Consider the following 27082-nt stretch of genomic DNA (forward strand, 5'->3'; position numbering starts at 1 on the left):
GTTTACAGCTAGATATCGAGCCATGCTCGGTTTTTAAATTTATACGGAGTAGTAATTGAAAGGACTTTTTGTGAAAAACTACCTTATATACATCAAATTTTGTGGAAAACTTTCTTATAAAAAAATTGTTGTAATAAACTACCTTATAAAAACTAAATGTTGTAAGTTGCTACCATGTACTTAATTTAACAATGAAAGAGAAGGGGAATAAGGGGTTCTAAGGGGGTTATGGAGAAAGTGGGTGGAAAAACGAGAAAAAATGATTGAAAATGTGTCATTAAATGTCTCTTATTTAATGCAATAATTTGGCAAAAGATAGCTTTTTACAACATTAATTGTTTTATAAGGCAGTTTCTTACCACATATATTGTTTAAAAGTTAGTTTCTTACCACATATATTGAAAATTACCCTAATATAATAAAAGTTACTCCCTTCGTCCTTTATTAGAGACTCACTTCTCTTTATTATGTGAATAATAAATTTTAGAAATAGGCCACTAATTTAGTGACAGAGGGAGTATTTAAGCTTAAGGATAAAAGTTACCCTAAATTCAACAAAAGTGACCTCCGATGTACAGTAAATTACTGTATATCGGATGTATACAAAAGTTTTTCATGAAAATTACGGTCAATTTTAGATTTTTTTTTTTACTATATTTATTCTTTTTGAACTAAATTGCGTTTTTTTAAGTGGAGAATTAATACTACATTGATCTTTATTTTTTTTTAACTAAATTTTACTAAATTTGACTTTTAAAGTCAACTGTAAAAAGTTAACTGTAAAAATCAAATACTTAAATAGCGTTTCCTCAAAACTTCTAAAATCAGAGGAGTTGGAGTTTTTATCCACCATTTTTCAATGTTGAGAATTTGTGGTAGAATGGACTGCTGAATTGGGTCACAGTCGGACTAGAGCGGGTTTAGTCGGGTTGGGTTAGTTTTTAACATCTTAAAGCATATTGCCATGCTACTCAGAGTCACAGAGTGGGAAGCAAATGGATCTTATTTCATCAAGTGGAGCATCACGTACATCCTTCTACTCCACCCCGTATCAATCAACCAGTTAAGTAATTAGATGTTACGCTATTACAATAATTTAGGATACACTAACTTAAGATGACTTAACTCTAAAATAAGAGTTGTTTCATGAATAGTAAAATCTAGAAAAAGAAAGATAATGTACATTATCAAGGCCTATTACCTTGTTCTATAGTTCTGTGCTAAAAAAAATTCAAAAACGTTTGAATTACTCAAAATCCTGGCAAAGATGAGAGGTCTGCAATTCCCCTTGAAAGGTCTGCAATCTTTTTAAGAAGAGCGAGCCTATTATTCCTGACCTGTTCTTCTTCCTGCAAATGATATTTATACGCTGATGTAAATCTTTCAAGTTTACATTCATAGATATTCATCGTTCATCGCATGAAAATAGGTACATACCACCATTACGAATACATTATCGAAGAAATCAGCAAGTGGCTGTACTAATTCCAAGGATGCATTTACAAATTCGTCGATTTCAATACCTATTCAAGGCAAAAGGAATCAAACATAAACTTGTAAGCATTTTTACCAAACAACATGAACTTTGGGGTCTTTTGAGATTAGGGTTATTTTATGTTGCCGGATTAAATCTAGGAGGATCATGTGCATCTCAAAAACTGAAAGAGGGTATGTGTGTTGACATCACAAGGGTCTGGACTACGACACTTATGTATAAAATATATACGACGTATATCGCATTATCAAAAAATTTATGATCATGATCAAGTAACTGAATGAAAAAAAATGCTAAGGGAAAATATAAACTGGTGGAGTACCATGATAAACTTGTTTGTTCACTGACAAGAAAGCAGTCCACAAAGCTCTCTCTTCCTTCGTCTCAAAAACAGCTTCATTCACCTTGAATTTCAGCACAATAAACAATTTCTTAGCAAGAAGGAAACTATTATTATTACTCAAATACAGATTACATAAACACAGCTAAAAATTCTTGTCATATTTTTTTTAGTGAGACAAAGAGATACACTGATATAATTTTATATTTATTTAAAAAAGTGCAGTTTTAATTTGTCAAGTATTCATGTTTACAAACAGCAGTTTGTTTCACACAGGCTCGATGAACCAACTCAAGGTTGAGGTGGTCCATCTAACAAAATTAAAAAAAACCAATCACATGGAATCAACAATATATAGATATGATGAACTCAATAACAAGAAAAGACGTGATATAACCATCAGCCAATCACTTTTACCAGACCATAGCACCACATTCATTTGATGTATGTGATTCTGATTACACCTGGTAAGTCATCAATATGGTCCTTTTAGACGATTCTCCTAATGATTTTAGTTGCATTTTATGTCAGATGGTGATGCACAAAACATGGTCATTCAACTTCAGCAAACAGCAATTTTTCATCCCCCACTTTCTCCACATTGAAAGAGAATACATATAGTTACAATTACAAGTTAAATATCATGCGTCGAAAAAAAAAAGGTTAAATATCACAGAAAATTATCTCTGTTGCATGGGATGACTGCTAGTTTAAGAAGCACACCTCTGTGATGTCATTTAAGTCCTTTCCTCGGACAATTCTTGTTGGCCGGGAATATGCTTCAACAACCTTTGGAAGGAGATCTTCTTTGAACAAGGCTTCCATCTGAAACAAGGCTTTTATCTTTGAACAAGGCAGCAATTTATAATTGAAGAAATTATACCAAATTACCCACAACCACCCATAATCTATCCCACTGGGATAGAATATCAAGGTACATGCAATTGGGAAGATAAAGAGCATGGCAACATTTAGCAAAGAAAAAAATCTACAAACAGGTTGTATAGTCTAACAGAAATTAAAGAAGGAACATGAAGATTAAAGGAAGAAAATGAAATACTGTAACTTATTAACTGGAAAATGATTGTTGATTGTATATAGAATTGTAGATGCAATATGATCATCAATGATTTTGTTACAATCTCAGACTTTCGAGTGGCTGAACACTCTCACTGATCTCTATATATAAAGTATTTATAAGTCTTAACTTCTTCAAGATAATATTAAGAACTACCCCTCCCCCTTAGGCTGGTTGGCCTGGTTCATTATGTACTATTGACTATATTAGACTGATTAACACAGATAATATCTTGAGACTTGTAACCTTTCATTTAGATCAACTGTATTAAATCCTAACGAAGTTATGAATTTCTTTAGACCTTCAATTTATACTGCAATCAGAAGGAAATTTGATCACCCGTCAGGCCATCATTAGAAAAATCCAAAATGCATGATTCCTTAATCTTAAGGTTATCTGCAGCACAAGGCAAAAAGAAATCCTTAAAGAATATGAAATCAAGAAAAATATATGCAATTAGGCAAGGTATTGAGGGGAAAATATGCGGGCCTAAGAATCCTACAGGCTCTAAGACCCCCTTGTCACAATTTATTCAGACTTACTCATGCATGGCACAATCTACTTTCATTTCAAAGTTAGTCAGATGTGAAGGTCATACTTGAAATATAGAAGTAAAATGAAGTACAAAGAGAATAATCAAACAATTGCTGATTCAATAGACTAGTTTGGTCCCTCATACCACTGAGCACAAGGATAGCATTTTGCAACATACTATTCAGACATCAAAATGATTATATCTCAGAAAGAATAAACACACCTTTACTGCTGATTTTGCTGCCAGACATGGCCAGTTTGCACGCTCTGAAAGAACTGACCGGACAACTTCTGAATTTATTCCCCTGTCAACCTGCCATCATAATCCACCCAACATGGACAAGCAATTGCATTTCAGTTAGAATTATGAATGACCATTCAAGATTCCAAATACATAAATGAAGTTGGACATACTGATTTCCTCAAGACATCCCAATTTTTTAATATCATTTCGTTGTTAATTTTGTCTTTATTTATTTTTTGTTACTAAAGAAAATTCTTTTACAAATCAGCAACAAGCAGAAAGTACAAGGACGGAGGACAACTTGGCTTTGTAACAGCAGAAAATTAAATTACAGATTTCCCTGCTGAGCAACTTCTGAAATTATTATTATGTATTTCCCCTACTGAGCAACGTCGAATATTTTCATAGCCCTAGTCCACATGTTATCCGACAAAATATTAGCACTTAAAGTGGTTCCTCTTAAAATTTGCGTATTCTATTTTGACCATTAACACCACATTATCACCTTAAAAGCATTTTGCCACAAATTCTTTTCTTTTGCCATTCCAAAGCCCACAAACTAGACTTGCAGCACATCCAAAACAGTGTGTGTGATAACTAGGTATTCACCCTGCAAAGCAAAAAGCCTCCTCCAAATACCACTTGCATGTCACAAAGAAAGAGACGTATGAGCATGACTGACTATTGACACAACACAACATGCACATATATGGCGAATAATCATTCTTGGTCTTCTTTGGAGAATATCATTAGAATTGATTCTTCACAAAGGTAAGGTCCACACAAGTGCTCTCACCTTAAGAGGAGCGTTGGCCTTCCAAATCAATCTATGAACAGGGAAAAGGTGGTGCTTCTGTGGTGAAAAAAGGCAGAACAAAAAAAAAACTTGATAGAAAAGATGCCTGATCTATCCCCGACCACTTCCAGAATCCTTTCCTCGAAAATTACAATGAGTACATCTATGTCTCTATCATAAGGATTCTTCCATAAATGGAGATCCTAATAATTGCCAGACTGTGGAATGCAAATAGGAGCTTCATGTACAGTGGACTGATTATATTATTGAGTGAAACACCGAATATAGTTAATCCTCTCTCCAAACATCCTCCCAAAATCTAAGCAATTGCCATTCCCTACCTTGAAACTGACTATCAGAAAGACAGAAATGAATTGGCAAGTAGACATACACACTAAGTATCCCACTTGTTTTCGAGTAATTCGTACTTACTCTGGATTACATGAAGCCACAACAGATGAATTTAAATTTCCTAGGAAATGAAGCATGAGCTATTGCTTGGTTGACACTAATATGGAAGTAAGAGTGTGTATATTCTAAGGAAGTTCTATAGTAGAGCTTCCCATGGGAAGTAGAAACTCCAACATCCAACCAAACAACTTTTAACAATTTTTAGAAAAATAATTTCTCATGCACTAAAAATTCCTAGGAAGTATCCATTATCAAACCAAACAAGCGCTAAAGGTGGCCTATAGCTGGTATTAATCATGATCGGAATAAGCTTGGGGATAATTTGACTAAAATTTCCAAGGAAGTATGCAAGTATCCAATGTCAAACCAAACAAGCGCTAAATATGGCCTAGCTGCTTTTAACCTTGATCTAAATAAGCTTGGGGGTTATGTGGCCTGGTGTGGTGTGAAATTTTGAATAGGTCATTCATTTATTTGAGCTTACATTGAAAGTAATCCAGAGTCAGAGAGACTTTCTAAGGAACCTATTATCTTCCAGATGTTATGTAGACTTGATGGTTGGAAAAGGAATGTTTTTCTTTTGGGAGGAAGAATCATGTTGCTTCATCATGCTTATGACTTTTCAACATTCCGGTGGAGGTTGCAAATAAGATGTTATATTGCTTTAGAAAAAAGGCAGTATAATTATAAAGCCAATTTATGCTGAAAATCATAAAGAGAGACAAGGAAAGTTGTCCTTTGATTAAAATAGGCACAGCATACTCACCAGATATTGCTCCAGTCTCCGCGTTACAAATTGTTGTACCTGCAGAAAGGAATCATAGCTTAATGCACATGATTTGTCTAACAATTTTTTAAACTAATGGAGAGAACAGGATGCAACTTAACGAATGAAACTACTATCAAATTGAGAAGATAAAACAAGATCTTTTCAGAAGAATCACCTATGAGATTGAAAACATATAAGTGGCCTACCCTGTCAATTTTAAACATCATTTGAACAGAAAAAGCCTTAACACATGCATGAGGTGTACAAACAGAGCTCCAATAGAAAGAATAGTCAACACCTAGACACTAGAGAGAAATCAATCATAAAAGATACACTCTTACATCATCTATTGTGCTGCTATCAACTTTAACAGGTTGGACCTCAGCAGCAAGCTCCAGAGAATGTCGAAAGTTTAAATCTTTATTATTTTCCACCAATAGTTGCACCTGCCACAACAGAAGTTGGGGAAAGAGATACCTTGAATTTGGTGCGACTGTTTCACTCTCCAAGAAAAACAAAGAACTTACAGATCTCTTACCAGGCCATATGAAATTCTCCGTAGACCAAATGGATCATTTGTGGAACTAGGCTGACAACCCGCCCCAAATAAACCAACAAGGCTGTCCAGTCTGCAATATGAAAGCAACAGAATACAGATGCCGCCAAACTAAAGTGTCATAAAAGTCTTAACATTTTAAACTCAACTTAACAAGGTAAAAACCTGTCGGCTATTGCTAGAACATTTCCAGCATCCGTTTTCGGCAATATATCTCCTGAATGCTTAGGGAGTGTAATCTCATATAAAGCCTCAGCAATCTGTCACATAATTTAGATCATTAAAAATTAGGTAAAGAAAGGATTTAGGGGAGGGGAGGATGTTGAATAACAAAATTGATAAATGTGTAGACAGGCAGCACTCGCAGAAGACAGATGGCACAACAACAAACAAAAACCCCAATTCAAGGAGATCACAAATTAGTTGCCCAAACCAGTTACATATTCTACTAGAAAAATTTAGTGATACAGGTCAAAAGTTAGACCTGCTCAGAGTATCCATCTCTGTAAGCATAATGGCGAGCCATTATTCCTGCCAAAGAAGTAAACTCAGTCACAACAGCAGTAGAAAGATCTGACATAGCAAGGGATGCAGCTTCTTGTATAGTCTGTAGTTGCTCCGATTGAAAACCCATGGATGAGGCTAATTTGGTAACAATAATCTCAACACGCATCATTTTATCCAGCATGGTTCCAAGCTTTTCCTGCATAGGCAAAATCAAAGTTAGAACCAGTGCAACAAAATGAAAAACTCAAAGACAAGGGAAAATTAATAGTCATCAAACCACTGTTTCTCAGGACAGTGGAAAACCAGTGTTTTTGGCAACTCAAAAATATGTTCACATTTGAAGTGCGCTTTAACAGTTTTAAGGGAAATGGCAAGGTAAGATAGTTATGGACCAAAACATTATATGTTGGTTCTTTGCAAAGCTCCTAAAGTATAAGATGGTCCTGCAAATTCTTCCTCAGAAAATTAAAGGCAGAGTTAATTTGCAAGACCACCCTTTTGAGAATTTTTGCAAATGAGCTTAGTTTTGTGGAACATCAAAATCAAAGCTTAGTCCAAAATGGGATTTTCTACTAGTAGCAAGGTGAAAAGATGTTTACTCAATCTATTTAGATTTGGTTGTATACAAATCTAAAGCATTTCAGGGGTTAGAGCTCAAGAACCCAGATAAAAGATGATAAAAAAAAAAAAAAAAAAAAAAAGAAAAATAAAAAAAAAGGAAAATACATGAACTTACTTGGAAAAGAATGCCATTAAGTTGACCTCTAAACTCCGATAACTTCTTTCTGGAATCTGTCTCATAGAAGAATTTTGCATCTTCATAACGTGCTCTGTGGGAAATATACATTTTCAGATAAAAGAAAACATTAATCAAGTAATACAGTAGAGAAATAATAATTTGATTAAAAAAGGTCCATATTCTTGAATCACTACAACAAAAGGTTGCCCAAAAGCTTTTGCTATTCACACCCATCAGCACCTGAGGAAATTAGTCACCTTATTCCAAAGATATTCTTCATTAAAAAAAAAAAACCCAAGAAATTGCTAATAAGCCTTAACAAAAACAAATGCTCCACATTATCTTATTTTCTTTCTCAAGCTCATAACTCCAACTTGCACTAATTCTGTTACATTGCAGCACCAAAAATAAACATTTTTTTCTACTCCTCAAGCAAAGAGCAAAAACGTCTAGAAAGGTAGCAATGCAGGAGAAGACAAAAAGAAAACTACCGAATAGGACATTCTAGGAGGATTAGTAAGAAGATGAAAACCATCTAAAATGCTCTACAAACTGTAGCAAACAACAAGGTCCATAGAGAGAACACTGACAGAAAAGCAGATAAATCTAATATGCACAAATCCAAGGGAGGTTATAAACCTGATCACTGCCTCATTCCCTTTCCTCACAACATCAACATTAATATCCCCATTTGCCACCTGAAACCAACCCAACAAAACTAGTAATCACAGGATTCCATCACATGCATCAACACATAACAAAACAAAAAGCAGATACACAAATATGAGTCTCACCGCAATAAAATATGGCAACAACCTACCACTCTTGTCAGCAATTCCAAAGTATTTCTGATGCTTCTGCATAACCTGCATCATTGGAAGGCAGAAGCTGATAAGGCATGTTTCACCTCCATTCTCTAAGAGATTCCAAAATAGTTTGGTTTCAAGAACAAGATCAAAGCTATAAAAAAGAAAATTTTACTCATTATTGCGATAATAAAAACAGATGCTAGTTTATAACTATATCAAATCTTGACAGCCAGCTTCAGGCTGCCCTAGTAGAGCTAATGTTTTGAAATTGATAAACGGTTATCTTTTTGGAGCTGATTCATCGTGGTAATGTGCCTTTAGTTTTAGGGTGTAAAAGTAGCTTTACATTCACAGGTGTGGGTAGCCTTATCCAAACTCATGTTAAACCTGGCAAAATTAATTCAAAGTTTCACTAATCTGTAAGGCCCATGACTTGAGACCTGAGAGCCATTTATCCTTCAAATTCTTTAAAAAAAATTTAAGTACCAAACATATGCGATGTAGGTAAATTAACATTGGATGTGAGGATATGACGATATGCTAATGCAAAATCTACAAAAAGAAATTGACATCCTCACGACTAACTAGCATACCATTGTTAGTAGATCTTTTGGAAGCATTAGGAAAGAATCATCAAACTTTCCCAGTAATGGAGTGGGTGCTTCAATCAAATTTACAACCTACATGTGACAAACCAATAAGAATCATCTAACTAATAATTGATCATACAAATGATGTGACTAAGCATTGACAAAGCTTATAAAATGCATTAGGGATCAAGTACCTCGTCCAATAAACCAATAGGCATAATTACTTGTCCATTTACAGTATCAGCCAAAGCAGTTGAATGCTCCAATATCACATTTTTACGCTCCTGTAACAAAAGTAATTAATCCTTGAACAAAAATAGCCAGCACACCTTTCCGAAAATCTATGCTCTTGAGGAACAACACGTTATATCTATACATAATACCTCAATATCAACAGCTATGCCAGCATTCTTCATAACAGCAGTGTAGGATTCTGCACTTTCCACCTGAAAACATATCAAGTCAAAATACATTGCCTGTGGGAAACCAAAGTTTGAAGAAGGACAACAAACAAGATAATAAAAAAGAATTGCAGAGTAAATTGTCCACGACCTAAACAGAACAGAGTCAGATTCTAAACACACTCGTTTCTTTTCACACCATATTAACCACGCAAGTGTTTGGCTATTGTAACTGTAAGAGAAGAAAAAATAGTAACTTTTTCAAAATTGCAAACTCACACATGTCCACATTCATGTACATACCTTAACAGTTGCAAAAGGTGTATTACGAAGACCATAAGATATATTTCCACTGCAAAGAAAATTTTCAAAACATAATTAAATATCACAGCATTTAATAATGATCAAATAATAACAGCAAGAATTTTGAAGCAAACTATAGTAATTTCCAGAGAGTTTGCGTGTCACAGCTAATGTGTAAGCATGAGGCGGATTTCTAATAAACAAGAGCCAGAATTGTACAGTAAAATTTTCAGGACATACCATAGAGGAGCAGGAGTATGCATTTAAAGAAACAACATTTTAACTAGTGTCTGAACAAACTAGGGGCTTAAGCCCAAAAAGTGCTAAGCATGTGTATGACCTTATGTGATGACATTTATAACAAAATCGCAGATGATAACATGATGTTTAGCTTGAGAAATAACAGCAATGTGAAGCTCTTGTTCCTAAATATGATGAGATTGCCAATACCAGCTAACACAGGACATTACATAGAGGATTGCAACATCAATGGTAACAGATAAATTTGATCATACACAATACTTTAGGTGTTAATCAGCTAAAACCTATGACAAATAACTGCTCAAGGGAAAAATTCTAATAACAGAGGTCAGAGCCAGTGTTACCTACTTCCCGAACTTCCCCCCCCCCCCAATGACCATCCCACCCCCTGCGAACTGCAAAACGGAAAAACAAAAAAGGCAAACTATACTAGTGAGTTTAGTAATTCTTGGGCCAATTAAACAAATTAGGTAGAAAATTACAAACCTGTTCTGAATTTCACTAATGAATTAGGTAGTACTTATGAGATTTTGGAACAAACAAATAGTCAGGTTAGGAAAAAATGTGCAACAAACTAATTCTCCCTCCCATTGCCGCCGTCTCATGCTTACTTAGAAATCAAGTTGAAATTATAATGAATTAATGATGAACTAAAAATGAGGAGAAGACAAAACATTAGAAAAAAAAATAAAAGACCCCCAATACCCATCAGAAAAGAAAATAAGAGAAAGCTTTATAGAGCCCTATTCACTGCAAAAACCCTTGTTTAATAGACTAAATTTACTCTAAAAAAAATCATGAATTATGAATATAGGTCCTTTGAAGGGTACAATTACAAGTCTAAAAGTTCCTTAAAGGATCAATGCATATGGAGGGCCAAAAAGGGACAGAAGTAAACATCTAGATGAGTAATGCCGCAACATCTGCAGAAAAAAGGCAAAGGCAACTTTGTAGCAAAAATTACTTCAATTACCTGGAAACTCCTGCAAAAGTAAATGGAATGATAACATCACCATGAAGAGCCATAATCCAACGAATAGGCCTACTGAACAAAACCTAAAAGCATATCAAGAAAAATCTGCTCAGCTCACAACCATATATACGTAGTATATATATTTTTGTAATTATTAAAATATGATAATTTCAGCATGTATCAATATAGTTAAGAATAAATGATATATCAATGGAAAAGACATCATAATCAAACATATGTTTGGTCACAGCATTAATAGCATTGCCAGTCCATAGCAAGGAACAAACGTAATGTTTCTCAGCAGTCAGCACAGGTAAAGAAAAGCCAATTTTTTGCACCACCAGAGACTCTTAACCTTTGCTTGGGAGGTAAGGGTTTTTTGGATGTGAATATATAGTGTATACTAATAAAAGAAAAAAAGTAACAGATTTGAAAATCTACTGTATACTAATAAGTGAGTGTAGATCAGTGAATTTTAGTTTTGTTCCATAATAATCAGTTTATTTTATCAACAAAAATAATTTCCGATCAGGACAATCTAAGTTTTGATACGTAGCAATAGATTTTCATAGGTCAAAGCAGTGTAAGAGAAGAGGTCCAATATGGTTAGAGCCATAGGGAAACTGTTTTTACCCCATCCACATCAGACCAGACTGCTACAGCACCAACTTAATCCCTTGATGCCTCATCAATATATACAATGTTACAGTAGCAAGACACTATAAAGAGCTAAAGTGGATTCCTAAGCAGGTTCAAAACCATAAACTACATGCGCGGCTACTTTTTAAAAATAAATACAGACCAATAGTACTTAGCTCAACACTAATCCATAAGACTGGTAATCTTTAGATGCATAAAGTAAAAATTTAGATTCTCAAAGCATGGAAAATCCTATATTCCCAAAGTTCTAGGGTCCATACACTTCATAGTAAACTGACACATATTTCAAAAACATAAACAGATAAAGAAGACCATAATTATGTTTCAGAAATATTCACAGCATTTAGTCAGCACACCACAACCAGTATGCTTTAGGAAACAGAAATATTTGAATTAGCAAACCATGGGGTATTTTTTTTCCCGAAAGTTCATATATGCATACTCCCTACATCCCCAAATATTTTTACACCTTCCGTTATTCTCTCTCATAACATCAACCTTTCTCTCTGGATCTCAACTGACTTTTTTGTTTCTAAATAACATTTAACTACAATTCTTAATGCTTCAGCACCCAGGAGTCAATTGAATTCCAAATAAATTATAGCTGTCAGCACAGCATTTTGCGTACTGTGTCTGTGACAGCCAAGAGTTACACAAAAACATTGCCAGGTAATAAAAATTGACACTATCATGGGAAACAAAAACCTGAGAATTCCAACGCATTGATTTGGGGAACGATAATTTGGCAATGGTTCCGGGGAGACCTTCAGCTAAAACCTAGTGACCAGAATAGTTAGATTAGTTTTTCGAGCAGACCACTGTACTCAAGAAATAATATACTTCGTACAAAGAAAATGAAAGAAATAGATCAGTCAGGAAGCTAAAGTCAAACCTCCAAAGCAAATCTGGAGGGCTCCGTGACACGAGCGTATATATACTGAGTCTTACCTGAAGTAAGAAGAGCATATGATCAGGACCATTATGCAAGAAGCTTCAAAAGAGCCATTTATAGAAGTTGCATCAGAATATATTATCACTGTGCATCAAAAAGTGTTGAATGGTCACAGCTTTATATGGGACGAGTAAGGACTGCAATCCAACTCAACCAGCCAATGCACAATAAACAATGGCTTCCAAATAATACTTTCATCTCATTTCTTTGAGAAGGGAGGAAGGTTGTCATAGACCATAGCAACATGCCCTCGTCTCATTTAGCAATGTACAGATATAGAACAGCTCTTCCAGAAAAAGAGTTTAGGAATGAAATGGAACTATCTTCATTAAACAAGCTAGACATGCAAAGATCTATTAGAAATAAAAAATAGATCCATATGCAGTCCATACATATCAACAATCTAAAGACCGAAATTACCATCTACTTTTTTGTATATGGAGTCCAGAGAAGTATTATATCTACGACAGAAACCCTCAACAGCCTGCAAACAAGTAACCCAAGCATTAAATGAGTGCAAGAATTTAATCAATACATAAAAGAAAGATAAAAGAAAATGAATCATATGTCACAACAATATCAGCTCCACGTCCTATAAAAGATCAAAGTCGAGTATGAAGAGCTGTTAACAGAGTATCATACTAAGGGCATAATTTAGTGCATCACATGTAACTGTTATTCATTGAGCCGATGAAGAAGCATGCTCTAAATAGAGTACATCAAGTAATTAAACAATGAAGTTGAACAGACTCTGAATTTGAGAGCTTAATCTATATGCTTGACTCTCTGTGTGTGTGTGTGTACATAAAGTATGTTTAGCTATAACAATTAACATATTAGAACAAGGAATGTTAGTTTAAGGTTATAAATACCTGAACCAAATTGATATTCAACTTGACGAACTTGTCAATTGAGATTTTGTTCAGCCAGTAAATGTAGAGAAGTTAAGTATATAAACTAGACTACCAGCTCACAGCTTCAGTTGATAAAATTTAATCAACCAAACTCTAAGACTACGACTAAAAGACTGTTAGATATGGCCAATATGGATACCTTTGTTGGATTCCCTTGGCTGTCAAATGCCTTAGAAGCTGGGGGTCCTCGAACCTCAATTTCATTTTCAGCTTGCGTGGCACACAACCCATCAATGCAAACCTGCAGAAACAAGTCAAGTTGATTCAATCTCTTTGGTTCTCAATCTTTATTATTTATTTTTTGGGAGGAGGCAAGGGAGGCAGTTAACTTTAGCTACTACACTTCTGACATCAATTTTTGTTGGATAAGAATAGGAGAAGCTAAACAAGAAAACTGCACATATCTAGTATGCTAGAGATTGGACAGATTATCTTAAAACCAAATCAGCAAATCTGCATTGGTTCAGGATTTTTATTTCTGGTAAGATTGCATAATTCTTAGTGTTGTGATCATCTAGGGATGTTGCCATTCACCTTTCCTAAAGTCATTTAAAGATTCCATATCATACAAACCTTAATCAATTACAGAAATCAAAGTATCTTTTGTGCAGAATCCCCTTGACCTAATACAATAGTCAAATTGTCCCACCCCCTTATCATTAAGGAATTAATTTCTTCGAGGTAACTTCAAGATAGATTTGCCAACACCATCCTCCATTTATCACTCAGCTAGAAAGTAGCTTGGAAAAATCAACCATCCTCCAAACTCTTATAATCTAAATATGCATTTATTGAGGAGTTCCAATAATCAGATTGCACGCATCAATATTAAACTTATTAACCTCTCAAATTTGCGTAGCTTAAAACAGGCAGAGATTTATAGTTTACAATTTGAAGATAAGTTTTTTAAAAATAAAAAATAAAATAAAATAAAATAAAACAGAAAAGGTAAAGTAGTTTTTAGAGCCATACCACCAATCTTCGAGGTGAACCAAATGCCTGCACTTCATGATGGCCCAATCTTTGCTTTTCCAGCAATTGCACAATAAGATCTTTCAACTGGAGACAACAACACATCATTAAAATCACAAAGCCCTACAATATAGAGGGCACTGAGCCATAGGGTAGGACCACTACAAAGTTACAAATGTGTTAACAGTCCCAACACTAAAATCAGTGTAAAATATAAGAGCGCCATGTATACAACCACATGCATGAAGACCAGGAAAGACATCACATGCTGGAAAATTCGCATGTTAGGTTGCAACATTAGTTTATTATTTTCACAATTTTTGGTAATGGAAGGGTAGGATTAACGAAATTAACGTTCGGGCAGTAATCATATTTAAATATTCTTGTCAATCTTGTGCATTGTTGCCAGGCAGCTCTTCTGTAATAATAGATGTTCAGAGAGTATATCAAAGAGTGAGCATGAACCAACCTGCTGAGTTGCATATGATACATCATGTGACGGCAACTCTTCTGTTCCAATTTCAAGGGCAAACATCCTTGGCTCTACAGACACCTATTTAAAAATTAGAAATTTGAATTTTGAATTTGATTTAGAAATTAGGAAAATAAAATTTGAAGCAATTCACCTTAAGTTTGCATTGATGTCTAATGTCTATGTCATAACATCAGATTCAAATTAAAAATTTCACAAGAAACTAAATCAGTAAATAACACAGAGCATGAATTGTCAGAACAGCAAACTATCACCCACATTACTGGAGGCAATGCAAAAGCTTGCTACATTGAATCTACAATAGTATGATGGAATCATTATAGGACTTCCAGACATGTTGATTCAATTGGTGGCAGACAAGAGACAAGACACTTCTAAGATGACAGCAACTTCAACATATATTACCAGCTTAATCCAAATACTTGCCTCTGATGGAAATATGGCTGTTCTACAAAAAGGTTATCAGAACAAAGGAGTATTGTACAGTTTAAGTAACTGGATGTTTCTATAGTTATAAAATTGACTGAAAGCCCTGTTCACTTCCCCTTAAGAAAAATATTCAATAATAATAACTTTAGTTCAGTAAAAATTAGTAGCTTTAAAAAAGAAATATAATAGAAAACCAGTAAATATAATTTCAGTTCAATAAAAATAATTTCAGTTCAGCAAAAATAATTTAAATTCAATAAAATAATTTCAGTTCAACAAAAATAAGGTGAACTGAACAGGGTTAAAAAAAAATCTAAGCCCTAGAATGAATAAGTAAAAAAAGTTCTTGACAATTTGAAGTCTTTTTCCATTATATGTGGTTCATAGAGGCATAACAAATTAACAATAGATGTACCCCATTCCACTAATTTTAAAAGTAAGCCATGTTATTCTTTCTAAACTCCAGCTCCCAAAATTTATCTATGAGCTGGCACAGACAAGAGTAAATGTGACGAGAGCAGCTTTGATGACAAGCACTAAACAAGGAAAAAACATTTCTAATAATATTCTTTGTTTCAATAAATGCATATTACTAATTAGCATTTCCCATAATCTACATTACAAAGGGAACTAAAAAGAAAATCACATGTTCCTTTTCCACTTGAAACAATCAATGTCGAACAACCTTTTACATGATCCCTTCAGAATGCCCCAAAAATTTTACATGCACCATACCAGTCCAATTATTCTATTCCATCCCAAAGATTTCCTCGTTTTAAACCTTAAAAAACTATTCATTAGTTAGATAGAAGATAAGGGCCATTCAGAGATCTATAATTGAGTGACAAAGTTAGCATGTATCAGAAATGGGAACAGGGAAAGTATTACTATTTCTTATGTACTGAAGAATAAATAATGTAGTTAAGAGAAAGGGCCACCAAAAGCAATATGTCAATAAAAGATTTAAAGCTACAAGAAAGATAATAAAAAAGAATCCCAACAGACAGAATCACAACCAGGCTAATCATATTCCACAGTCCATAAATAAAGCTTACCTAACCAGGCTAATTGCTGTACAACATGAAATATCAAGTCAACAAACCCAGTACAAAAGTAAAAGAATGAGAGGACTAATCATGGAAGATACCCCATTCCTCTCAACAAACTCACGCTATATATTAAAAGAGAGAAAAGCACCCAGCCTACTCAAATGCAGACAGATAACAAACAAACTTCTCATGCTTCTACAAAGACAAGAGAAAATCACATCAATAAATAGTAATCCAGATTTATGGATCCGAAAATTTGCTACGCACAATAGAGTGATTTACATTCTACAAACACAATAGTAATGTTGCACAAGTGAAATACATAACCAAACATATATAAACATGACATACTTGCAATACATAAGAACTTGACATGATAATTCAAATGGTGCATCACTGCATGCAATTTATGCCAGCTACAAGCAGATGATCACTTTCCCCTTGTGCATTGACATGATCAGTAATACATATTTGGCTACCAAATAAGACCAAGAAAAAGAAGAATTGCAGTGAACAAGAACCAGAATTTTCCATACATCACGCTTGCTACCTACCTTTTCTACTGCAGACTGGATGACCTCACTCGGACAAGTTATAGGGCCAAGCTCAGCAGAAATGCCTAGAGGATGACCAAGAGACTCTCGTGTCTTCAGCCACAGCTGAGCACATTCACGAGCTAAACTGATGCATTGCCAATAATAAAAATGAAATTAGCGTGAGTACACCACCGAAATAATAATAATATTTTTAATAGCTAGTATAGAGATAAAAATACTGACAACCCTTAATAAATGTTAGATATTATTCTTCAGTTCACCACTAACACAATAACGCAGTAAACAAGACATCCTCATCGAAGATAAGGGAGGGGTGAGGGCAGTAGCATGCAGCCTTCATACTAAAAGCACTAGTTTTAAAATTGTAATGACTGGAGAAAAGTGCATGAAAAAAGAAGATCTTCAGCTTAAGATGATCATAGCCTTAGAGTAAATGGAAGACAGGTCTCTAATTTGACTTTCATATGGAAAGTGGAAAACACTTCATTACTGACTACTATAATCATGTAATGGAAAACATCAATACCGGTTAGCAGGCAATTTCAAAGGCTTTCACTCATTACTCTTTAAAGAAAGGAGTGGAGATAAAAGCTAAAACAAAAAACTTGCAGAAATACTAGATTTTGGGATGAATGAAGATAGGAGACCTAAGTTACATTTCCCCACTGTTATTACTTCATTATTTTTTTCGTATAAGATAAAAGCATTATACTAACACCTCTGAAAAAGGAGCACAATGTTTGAAGAAAATATACTCTGTATTAGACATGAAAGATACTCGACCACTGAACATGATCTGGTACAAGTAAAGCATGGCTAGGAAAAAATAACAAAAGTTTACTCACCTACGCATTCGACCAAAGTAACGAGCTCGTTCAGTTACACCTACAAAGCCCCTAGAATCTAAGATATTGAAAGCATGAGATGTCTTCAGAAGCTGATCATACCTAGCACATTTATAGGCATGTTAATTTTGCTGACCATATTCTTTGTCCAGAATTACGAAATATTTGTACATAGTAGAGGTTTTGGAACATACGCAGGGATAGGAAGGCCCAATTCAAGTAGATGGCGAGCTTCCTTCTCAAAAAAATCAAAATGTTTCTGAATATGATCGACAGTGGCATGCTCAAGATAATAAGCACTCATCTCCTTCCTAAAAGTAAACATCCCATTCAAGCACAAATAAACATAATAGGTCAAATATATAAGATAGTACAGCAAGACACAAACAAAACAAAAAAAACAATAAAAAACAAAAAAAAAAAAAAAAAAGATCAATTGATTACATAACTTAGAAGACTACAATGGTAGTGAAGGTTAGAATCTATCAACAAAATTTATGAAAATGAAGGTGCACAAATGTGATGAATTATCACATAATCAACAAAATTGGTAGAGTAATTATAGAAGGAGGCAAGGCTTTATTATTGACAAAGCTAAATACATCATAGCCTCTATAGTCCCTGCCAACAACATTGTCCCCAATGAATGGTGGTGGTGCTGATGTTATACCAACACCTATAACTCAACAGTAATCATAATAGCAACCATTAATTAAAGGAGTTAAATAACACTTGATAACAATAAGAATACAGTTTGTTATGAAAAAACTCGATGATAATAAAGCACGAGTTTCACAGCTCAAAAACCTACATATACTGCTCCCTCCATTCGTTAATAATTTCCTTTCAACGATATGCATACATATAATGAATTTCTATTACATGCATTGGTAATTAAAGCTAACAATTGATATCGCATTGGAATTTTAAAATAGAAACACTGATTTATGTGATAAATAGACTGAATAGGAAAGATTAGTAAGTGAACTATACTAAGGAACACCATGTGACTTTGAAGACAGATATGACTGGACATGAGGCACGGGATCTGTTAGCAACTTTTACAAATAAAAGTTAACTGGGGTGAATTATTTACTCATTCTCAGAAAACAATTCTCCATATGTGATCCCGTCTGCATACTGTATTTTCTTGAAATGATCAACTTCCTGCAAACAGAGATGGAAAAACTTCAGCAGAAACATATAGACTGGGAATGTGAAAGAATACACCTAGAAACACAGACCTGTAGCAGCATGAGAATTCGCTCTAGACCATAAGTGATTTCAACAGACACTGGCAACAATGGAAGACCTCCAGCCTGAACAAAATTGAGACAAACAACATACGACAAACTGATATCAAAATATGGAGGTAGCCATTTTTTTCATTAAAAAACAATTGAGAGCGAAAACTATCATATGGTAGAGGACAAGTACTCCAGATATACAGAAAGTATAAACTAAAGACAACATGATTGAAGGAAGCCTTTCTTTAAGACCATTGATTGATAATTGAAATGACGTCTGATTTCAAATAACTAATTTGTATTTCTGTTGACTGTTGCTAGAATAAACTAGAGATTGAGGACAAGACTTAATGATCAGTCTGTAAAAACAAGCTTTAAATAATCAGATCCAAATCAAAAGTTCATTATTCACTATACTTACTCTCTTCATTTCTTAATGGTCATATCACTTACTGTAGAATCTTTTTCCTAGGAAAAATTGAAAAAGGTGAGTGGGTGTAAGGAAAAGGAGGATTAAGTAAGAGAGATGTAGTAAAAAGGTCGTGGGTGAAAGAAAAACAAAATGTATAAAGTAGTGGGAAAGGTGTAAAAATTGTGGGAAAAGGGGATAATATGGTATAAGGTGTTTGCTAAAGATAGAACAAAGTAGAAGTGAGTAGAACATTATGAACCACCTCAAAACAGAACGTGAGTAGAGCATTAAGGAACGGAGGGAGTGTATGTATATTAATGAGATAACGGGATGTTCCTTAAAATGAGAAGGATAGATGTGCAACTTTTTTCAGTTGAATGAGCATTTATTAGTACTGAATGTGTATACATTTTATTGAACTGAAAATACTTTTGATTTCTAATATGAAACACTTGTGAACATTCTGTGTACATAAATTTGACAAAATAAACTGTTGCAGATTGAATTCAATAAATGTACACATCAGACATCACATTAAGTTCATAAAATATGCATATTCATTTCAAAAATATGCACATAAAATCCTTCTCATAAGGAAACAAGGAAGAATTATAACCTGCTGGAAGTATGTGAATTGAGTGATCTCCATCCCATCCATCCAAACTTCCCAACCCAATCCCCATGCACCAAGGACCTAAAAACAAGCAGTATCAAACAAAAACAACAGTGAGTATGCATAAGAGACCTCACTGCAGACTTGAGAATTTCATGAATTCAACTAGCAAGTATAAGAGTTAAGCCATTATTATATGACAAGATTATCTCCAAAGTAAGGGTAGGGCTTGGTCCACCAGTGAAAGGAAAAAATTACCGGACTTTCCCAGTTGTCCTCCACAAAACGTATATCATGTTCATTGACATTAACACCTGAAATATGCACCAAAAAACATTAACACCTGAAATGATGCACAAGAATTACTAAAACTGAGATGAAACAATGGAAATCTAAACGAGCACCAAAACAACAACAAAAAACCTTAACATCATATGTCCTATGTTCATGTTCACTATATATCAACAATCAGAAGGTAAGTGTCACACTTCCTTTTTGCCTTTGATAATCATCTTGTGTTTATCTGGGTTGATTAGGTTCAAGTGTTCAATCTCATTAGTATATGTGGCAAGGGATATAAGGATGAAATAGTTTTTAATAAGAATGAAGTAGAGCAATTATTTTTTTTTATATTTTAATCTTTTGATGAGATTGTATAGTGGAGTCCAATGTTGAAAGAGGTCACCATCATCTCAACCTGGTTTTTATACAAAAATATAAAAGACGACTTAAGGACCCTTTTCGAGCTCTAGCTTACCTCACGCGTGCATGATGTTGTTAGCTCAGGAAGATAACAAGCAAGTACAGAAAGAGATACAAAAGAAAATTGCTACCTAAAGCAGATAGGCTCCGAATGAAGAGATCTTGAGAATTTCCAGGATCCGGTTTCAATATAACCTGAGATCAGACTCCAAATAAGAGTATACTTGACTAATTAACCATAGGAAGCAACAGAGTATTTTCAAACTTCAGTTTTTTTCTGGTTTGGATACATTAAAAATAACAGCTATACCTGAAATTGGGTGTGGCGTTGAAGACGGTTTGGATTTTCCCCATAGCGACTATCATCAGGCCGGATGCTAGGCTCTACATAACTTTCCAAAGGAAATTCGTGTCAATGTTAGAGCAACCTACATAACAGATGATATTCAATAGAAAAACATAAACAACTACAACCCCAAAGTTAAAGGCAGGATGCCATGATAAAAGCAAGATAAGCCTCTTAAGGGCATGAACTTATCTTAATACAATCCTTACAAGAAGATGTAAATTGTGAAAAAAGTTATGTCATCAGCAACTGACAAGACTGAAGAAATTCACCCTCTTCAATTTATTGACACCAACATTCAGTATAGAAGGTCATCATCGCAAACATTTATCCAATCAACTATTGTAACCATTTATTTCATAATTTCTCTACATAAGAATAGATTTTTTTTTTTGAAATTGCTAGAAAGGCGTTACAACAATAGGTGAGCAATTCTGAATGAAATATATTAATTAAAACTGACAATCATATATATTATCATGGATAGAATTGCAATAAAATGAAGCAAAGAATTCAACCCTATTCCAAGAAAGTCGTGATCAGAAGATATGCTGTTCCTTTCTACCACAATACCAAAGTAGGGCAAGCACTCATATCTTAAGAGATTCTTCCTGGACAATTAATCAGTAGGTACCCTATAACAAGTGTATCTAGTCCATAGTCAATTTCCAACAAGAGCAAAGTTCAACTGCAACACCCTTTACCCACGCTTTCTAACCCCAATTATGCTATAAGTTCCAAAAGATGTGAATTTAAGCAAACTGCACCCAGACTTGGTTTAAGAGTTGACTTCCTGATCTATTCTCGCTATACACCAAGTTTTGGTGTGGTCAATTTAGGTTGGGTGACTATAGTGTCTATTACCATTTAGCTTATATGGGATGCATATTTTATTTTGGTTCAGGTCGAGTTAGATAGTCCATTTTGAGTTCGGGTCAGGTAATGTAGGTCACATTAGTTTTGTCAAGCATATTGTGTTATTGACAATGCTACATGTTCACATTTGTAAATCTTTTACTGCCACTAGGCAAAATACTTCAAACAAACTCTTAACCTCCACACCTACAGCCCAATGACCCACAAACCCTCATTTATGTTCTCAATGCTTAGCCACCTGCTCCCTCCCCTACCCCCAGATAGAGGAAATAGGGTAAGTTGAGAAGATGGACAGGTATCCCTAAGTCCTAAGCACATATATTAAGCAAAAGAAATATAAATTAAATGATTTAAGTATATACTCCTCAGTAGACTTTGTCTCTCGTGAATAATATATTCAAAATCCAACCATAAACCAAGAACCTCGATCTTCGGGGTTTCAGCTTGTAAAGAGTCTAATTTAAATATTCTAGCAAACATAGTAGATGCATTAAGTCATTAAGACAACCAAAACTACTTCAGCTGTAAGGCGTGCAAAACACATACAACTTCTATTGTAGTAGTATGAGTTATGTATTCATTCAGCAAAGAGAAGAATCTATTCACCTTTTAGCACAAAGCTTGTCTACGATGCAAATTGTATATCCCAGAATAATGGAAGGAAAAGGAACTAAAAACATAAGTAGAAAATAGAAAATGATAGAGCACTTTGTACCACCTAAGCCCAAAAATAAACCAGAAAAAATAGAAAAATATTATTAAAATTCTTGGAGTTGACTTACGCAACATTCCATGGCTCTGGACCAAGGACCCTCAGATATGTCAGGGGATTCATCGTCCCAGCTCCGACCTGAGAAATGCAAGAATCTCAAAGATGTATCTCAAAGGCATTATAGAAACCGTGCAACATCATTAAGCAAAGGAAAAGAGGAAACCTTACACCAACAATTTACAATTAATCTTGCTCTCATTTGAGCAAACAGCAATCAAGGTTCACAAATAACAGGGCAGGTAAGTTTTAAATAGGACTTTCTATAAACTACCAAGTCTGCATATAGATGAACTAGAATTGTGCTGAAATTTCATAATCCATAGCATGCACAAGTGCAAAACCACACAAATAAATGACACATGTAATTCATAAAAGCTTGTCCACTAGATGAAGAATAAATGCAAGTAGGAGAGAGCCATTTACACCCAAAGAACTTGGCCAAATCCTTCAGATTTAGGGCATTGCTAGCTTGAATCAATATAATATTCTCAAATTTAATTAGTAACTAGCCATTATTCAATCTAGTAAGAGACAGCATCACAAGAAGCCTAAATTACACTCACGGGATCTGTTAAGGATCACAGTATCATCCACTAGAAGTAGATCATAAAAACTATATGAAGTGAGTGGACACAGCCAGCTTGAAAGCCATCTATGGAGTCCATACTTGTTACTTTTTACACCATATTGTTAAAAGACTTCACCACCAAAATACTATTGGTGAACATAAATCTCCATTACATAAGCCTCAAGAAAAACAGTAAACGACCCACTTCATTTGCTAGAGGAACCAGTTATAGAGTGCGAAGAGAAGCAAATGCTCTCAACGAGGGGATAAAAAAATTTAAGAAATTAAATCAAAGGAACTTCCACTACTCAAGCCATTGGGAAATCTTGCAATAAAAGCTCACTGATATTTGCATGTCCCCTGAACAAGTCCATCTCAAGTCCCTTATTCAAATACTATATGCATATGTTCACCAAACAACTCCATCTCAATGTAATGTAGTACACCAAAGAGAGAAATGAAGCCTACTAAAATCCTATAGGCGCTATAGCCAACATCTCATAACCCATAAAAATACCCAAAAGGAACTTAATATCTCGTTGCTTGGCAAAACCATAGTAAATTAAGAGATATCCCAAGAAAAATATTAAAAGTCCTTCTAATTTCAGGCTATTTATGGCCCACCACTTCTCATTTTCCTTATCTAATGCTTTTACAGCAACAACCAACCCAATGTGGTAGTGTCGATCCAAATGTATTGCACACACCTTTAACTCATCCAAACATGTGTAGAGAATATTTAGAAAGAGGAGTAAATGATGTTAATGAAAATTACTCGATATACCATAGGCTAAGGGTGTCCACTTTTAACACACACAAAAGGGAAGAGGGAAGAGGAAAAGAAACAAAGAGGCACTTCAGGAGAAATTACAAGAGTTGAAAGATCACCAACCTTGAGTATAGGGTCAACCACATGAATAGTATACGTGTTAAGAGTTTCCTTAGTATAGTAATGTGAAAGTAAGACATGGACATAAAAGTTGGTGCAAACAAGTCACGTGCTAGTAAAGAGCCAACAAGCACCCCTAGACCCCCAGTACGAACTGCCACCTCAAACAAACAAATTTAGTATAGCTCGCTCAATCAATAAACACTTACTTTGCATTTAAACACAATAAATAACAAGTAACAGATCTACATTGACTATATATCACTCCTCATGCAGCACCTGATCATCAAAGGTAAAGCTACTAGCAACATAATCCGGAATGTAAACCGCATGTTGAAGGTGGTGAAGTAAATATACAAATGCTGCAATGACTTGCCCAAATAAAATATAGCTTTCATAAGCTACAAACCTTTAAAAATAAAAAGAACCATAGAATGTAGGATATTTTTGATTTTAACACCTGACAAAAGCATGAAAATGGTTTTTAACACCCCCCAAAAAAAAACTTTTATTTTAACACCAGACAAATGTTACGAAAATGGTTTTTACCACCACTTAACGGTTTCCGTCCAAAAATTCCGTTAAGTGGGGTCCACGGTGACACGTGTCACCATTTTACTTGTTTTAAAAAAAAATTAAAAAAAAAAAATCCTAAAACTACCCATCCACCCCAACCCACCACCGCCACCTTCTTCTCCACCCTCACCTAGCGCGGCCGCCGGCGCATCCCTCCCCCTCCGTTTACCCGACCCACCTGAACCCTCCCCTTCCCTTTCCCCAGCCCTAAACCGCCTTTAGCACCGCCAAACGCCCAAACCGCAACCTTCCTTCCCCAAAACCGGCGACGAATTCAGCCATTAATGGCTGAAATCGACCGGTTTTGGGGCTGAGTGGCCTTAACCAGCCGATTTCGGCCATCAATGGCTGAATTCGTGGCTGTTCTTGGAGTAACATCCATAAATAGCAAATCGAAATTTGTGGCTGGTGATGGCGACGGAGTGCAGGTGGCGGCTGCAGGTGCGGTGGCTAGAGGCTGCAATTGTTGTGTGGCTGTTCGGTCGGTTATTGGTGGCGATTGGAGGCTGGTGCAGGGCTGCTATTGGGTTTATGCGTGAGGTGATTGAGAGGGGGGGTGGAGCTGCTGTGATTGAGATGGTTTAGGGCTGCGGGAAAAAGGTGGGGATGGGTTTAGGTCAGTCAGTGAGGGAGGGGGAGGTGGTGCATCGGTGGCTGCGTCGGCGGCTGTGGGTCAAGGTGAAGAAGAAGGTGGCAGTGGTGGGGCGGTGGTGGGGCTAGGGTGGCTGGGTAGTTTTAGGTTTTTTTTTTATTATTTAATTTTTTGTTTTTCTTTTTTTTTCTTTTTTGGCCAATAATAAAGCGACACGTGGCTCATGACCCCATTAACGGATTCCTAAACGAAATCAGTTAAATGGTGGTAAAAACCATTTTTGTAGTTTTTGTCTGGTGTTAAAATAAACCTTTTTTTTTGGGGTGTTAAAAACCATTTTCATGCTTTTGTGAGGTGTTAAAATCAAAAATATCCTAGAATGTATTAAGATTCAATTGTTTATTTTTATATATAATTTGAAATAGCATGTCTATCAAACTTAATAAAATTCATCACAGGGAGAACGAGTTACATCTATCGTGAATCCATATCAATTGGGACACCCAAACAATAGGTATTAAACAAAGAAGGTGCAAACCGCAAAAGGAATCTGCTTTTGTACAACAAATTAAGAAGATCACCTCAGTGTTGCTGCATTGCATAACTGTACACCCAACAGAGGCCCAATACTCCTGCAGGTACCCAAAAAACAAAAAGATATGAGACGATTACCAGTCATATATGAATGGAATTCAATGTCCAATCAGGAGGGAGCAACATACAGTTATACACCCTTTGATCAGATCATTATTTGATTTAGATAACTACTTAACCCCAAAAGATAAAAGCACAAATGCTAATTTTGATGTCAAAACCATCACCCGAGAATGTAACCCATATCGAGTTCGATGTCATCTCTTGGGTACCAAAAACCAATACTTGTATATTCTAACTAGATTGAAAACAACAATTTACATACTAGTAAACGACTCCCCCTCCATTTTCAAATGAGCTTCTTGTTTGACTTTCATACTCTTTTAAACATAATATCATTAAATCCATAAATTGAATATCACACATTGCAATGAATCTAGCAAGAACTAAGTCATAAAATTTAGAAAAATACATAATGGCAAGAATTAAAGGTCAAAGATATAAAATTTTGATCCAAAAGTCAAAGGAAAGAGAATATGAAATAAACCTGAAGACGCTGAATAGCTTGTTGGAAAGTGGGCACAGAGGCAGTACAAGGACCTGAACTGGGGTCACCATTGTCGGAAAAATTGTGCCGCAAAGTGGAAGCGCCAACACTAGAAGACGCAAAAAAGCGACGATTATGGGGTTTAAAGCAAAAATGACGAGTTGGGTGAAAAATGAAAGAGAAATTCTGGGGTTTATAGTTATGGGGTTTAAGGACTGAGATTACTAATGGGAGTGTGAGAATCCCCATTTGTTACTTGTAACTTGATTGAGGAATTTACAGTAAATGAAAGAGTTTAGTTGAGAAAAAGATTTGATTTTTCTGTTAATGGGTATGATTTTCCGCCATTGAAATAGAGTTTGAGTTCTTTGAAGGTTTTAAATTGTGGATAAATGTTTGGGTTTTGGGTTTTAGGGAAGGAGAGAAAGAGAGATAACGAGGGAGAGGTGTAAAAAGGGTGCACCACGTTTTGGAATGGCTCGGGTTGCATAGTGCCCCTGCCCCATATCCATCCGGATGATATGTTAATGTTTGCTTGTCCCATTGGCCGGATTACCTCGAGTTTGTGGGTTCGAATAGTTTGAACAGGAATGACTTCGGGTCTTAAGCAAAGAAAATTAGTCCGGTGTTTTGATCAGAAAAGATATACTTTCTTAATCTTCAATCTGATT

At 35.2% G+C, this 27082-nt stretch overlaps 1 protein-coding gene across 1 annotated transcript; it reads right to left on the minus strand.

Annotated features, from left to right (window-relative positions):
• Positions 1-985: 985 nt before the first annotated feature.
• On the minus strand, positions 986-26900 carry LOC110687986 (glycine--tRNA ligase, chloroplastic/mitochondrial 2-like). Its single transcript, XM_021864646.1, has 36 exons — positions 26412-26900; positions 25852-25902; positions 22656-22723; positions 20962-21043; positions 20783-20846; positions 20208-20263; positions 19953-20030; positions 18922-18996; positions 18774-18844; positions 17872-17988; positions 17678-17779; positions 16830-16956; positions 14774-14857; positions 14305-14391; positions 13472-13573; positions 12839-12902; positions 12359-12414; positions 12172-12243; positions 10807-10889; positions 9573-9621; positions 9252-9314; positions 9063-9152; positions 8872-8958; positions 8264-8335; positions 8109-8167; positions 7467-7560; positions 6708-6926; positions 6389-6483; positions 6206-6296; positions 6009-6113; positions 5665-5703; positions 3671-3760; positions 2559-2660; positions 1818-1899; positions 1438-1523; positions 986-1349 (listed from the first exon to the last, which is right to left on the minus strand). The coding sequence occupies exons 1-36, from the start codon at positions 26658-26660 to the stop codon at positions 1251-1253; spliced, it is 3210 nt and encodes a 1069-aa protein (XP_021720338.1). The 5' UTR covers positions 26661-26900; the 3' UTR covers positions 986-1250.
• Between the last annotated feature and the right edge of the window lie 182 nt (positions 26901-27082).

Source organism: Chenopodium quinoa, unplaced genomic scaffold (assembly GCF_001683475.1).
Source record: "Chenopodium quinoa cultivar QQ74 unplaced genomic scaffold, ASM168347v1, whole genome shotgun sequence".
Classification (NCBI taxonomy): domain Eukaryota; kingdom Viridiplantae; phylum Streptophyta; class Magnoliopsida; order Caryophyllales; family Amaranthaceae; genus Chenopodium; species Chenopodium quinoa.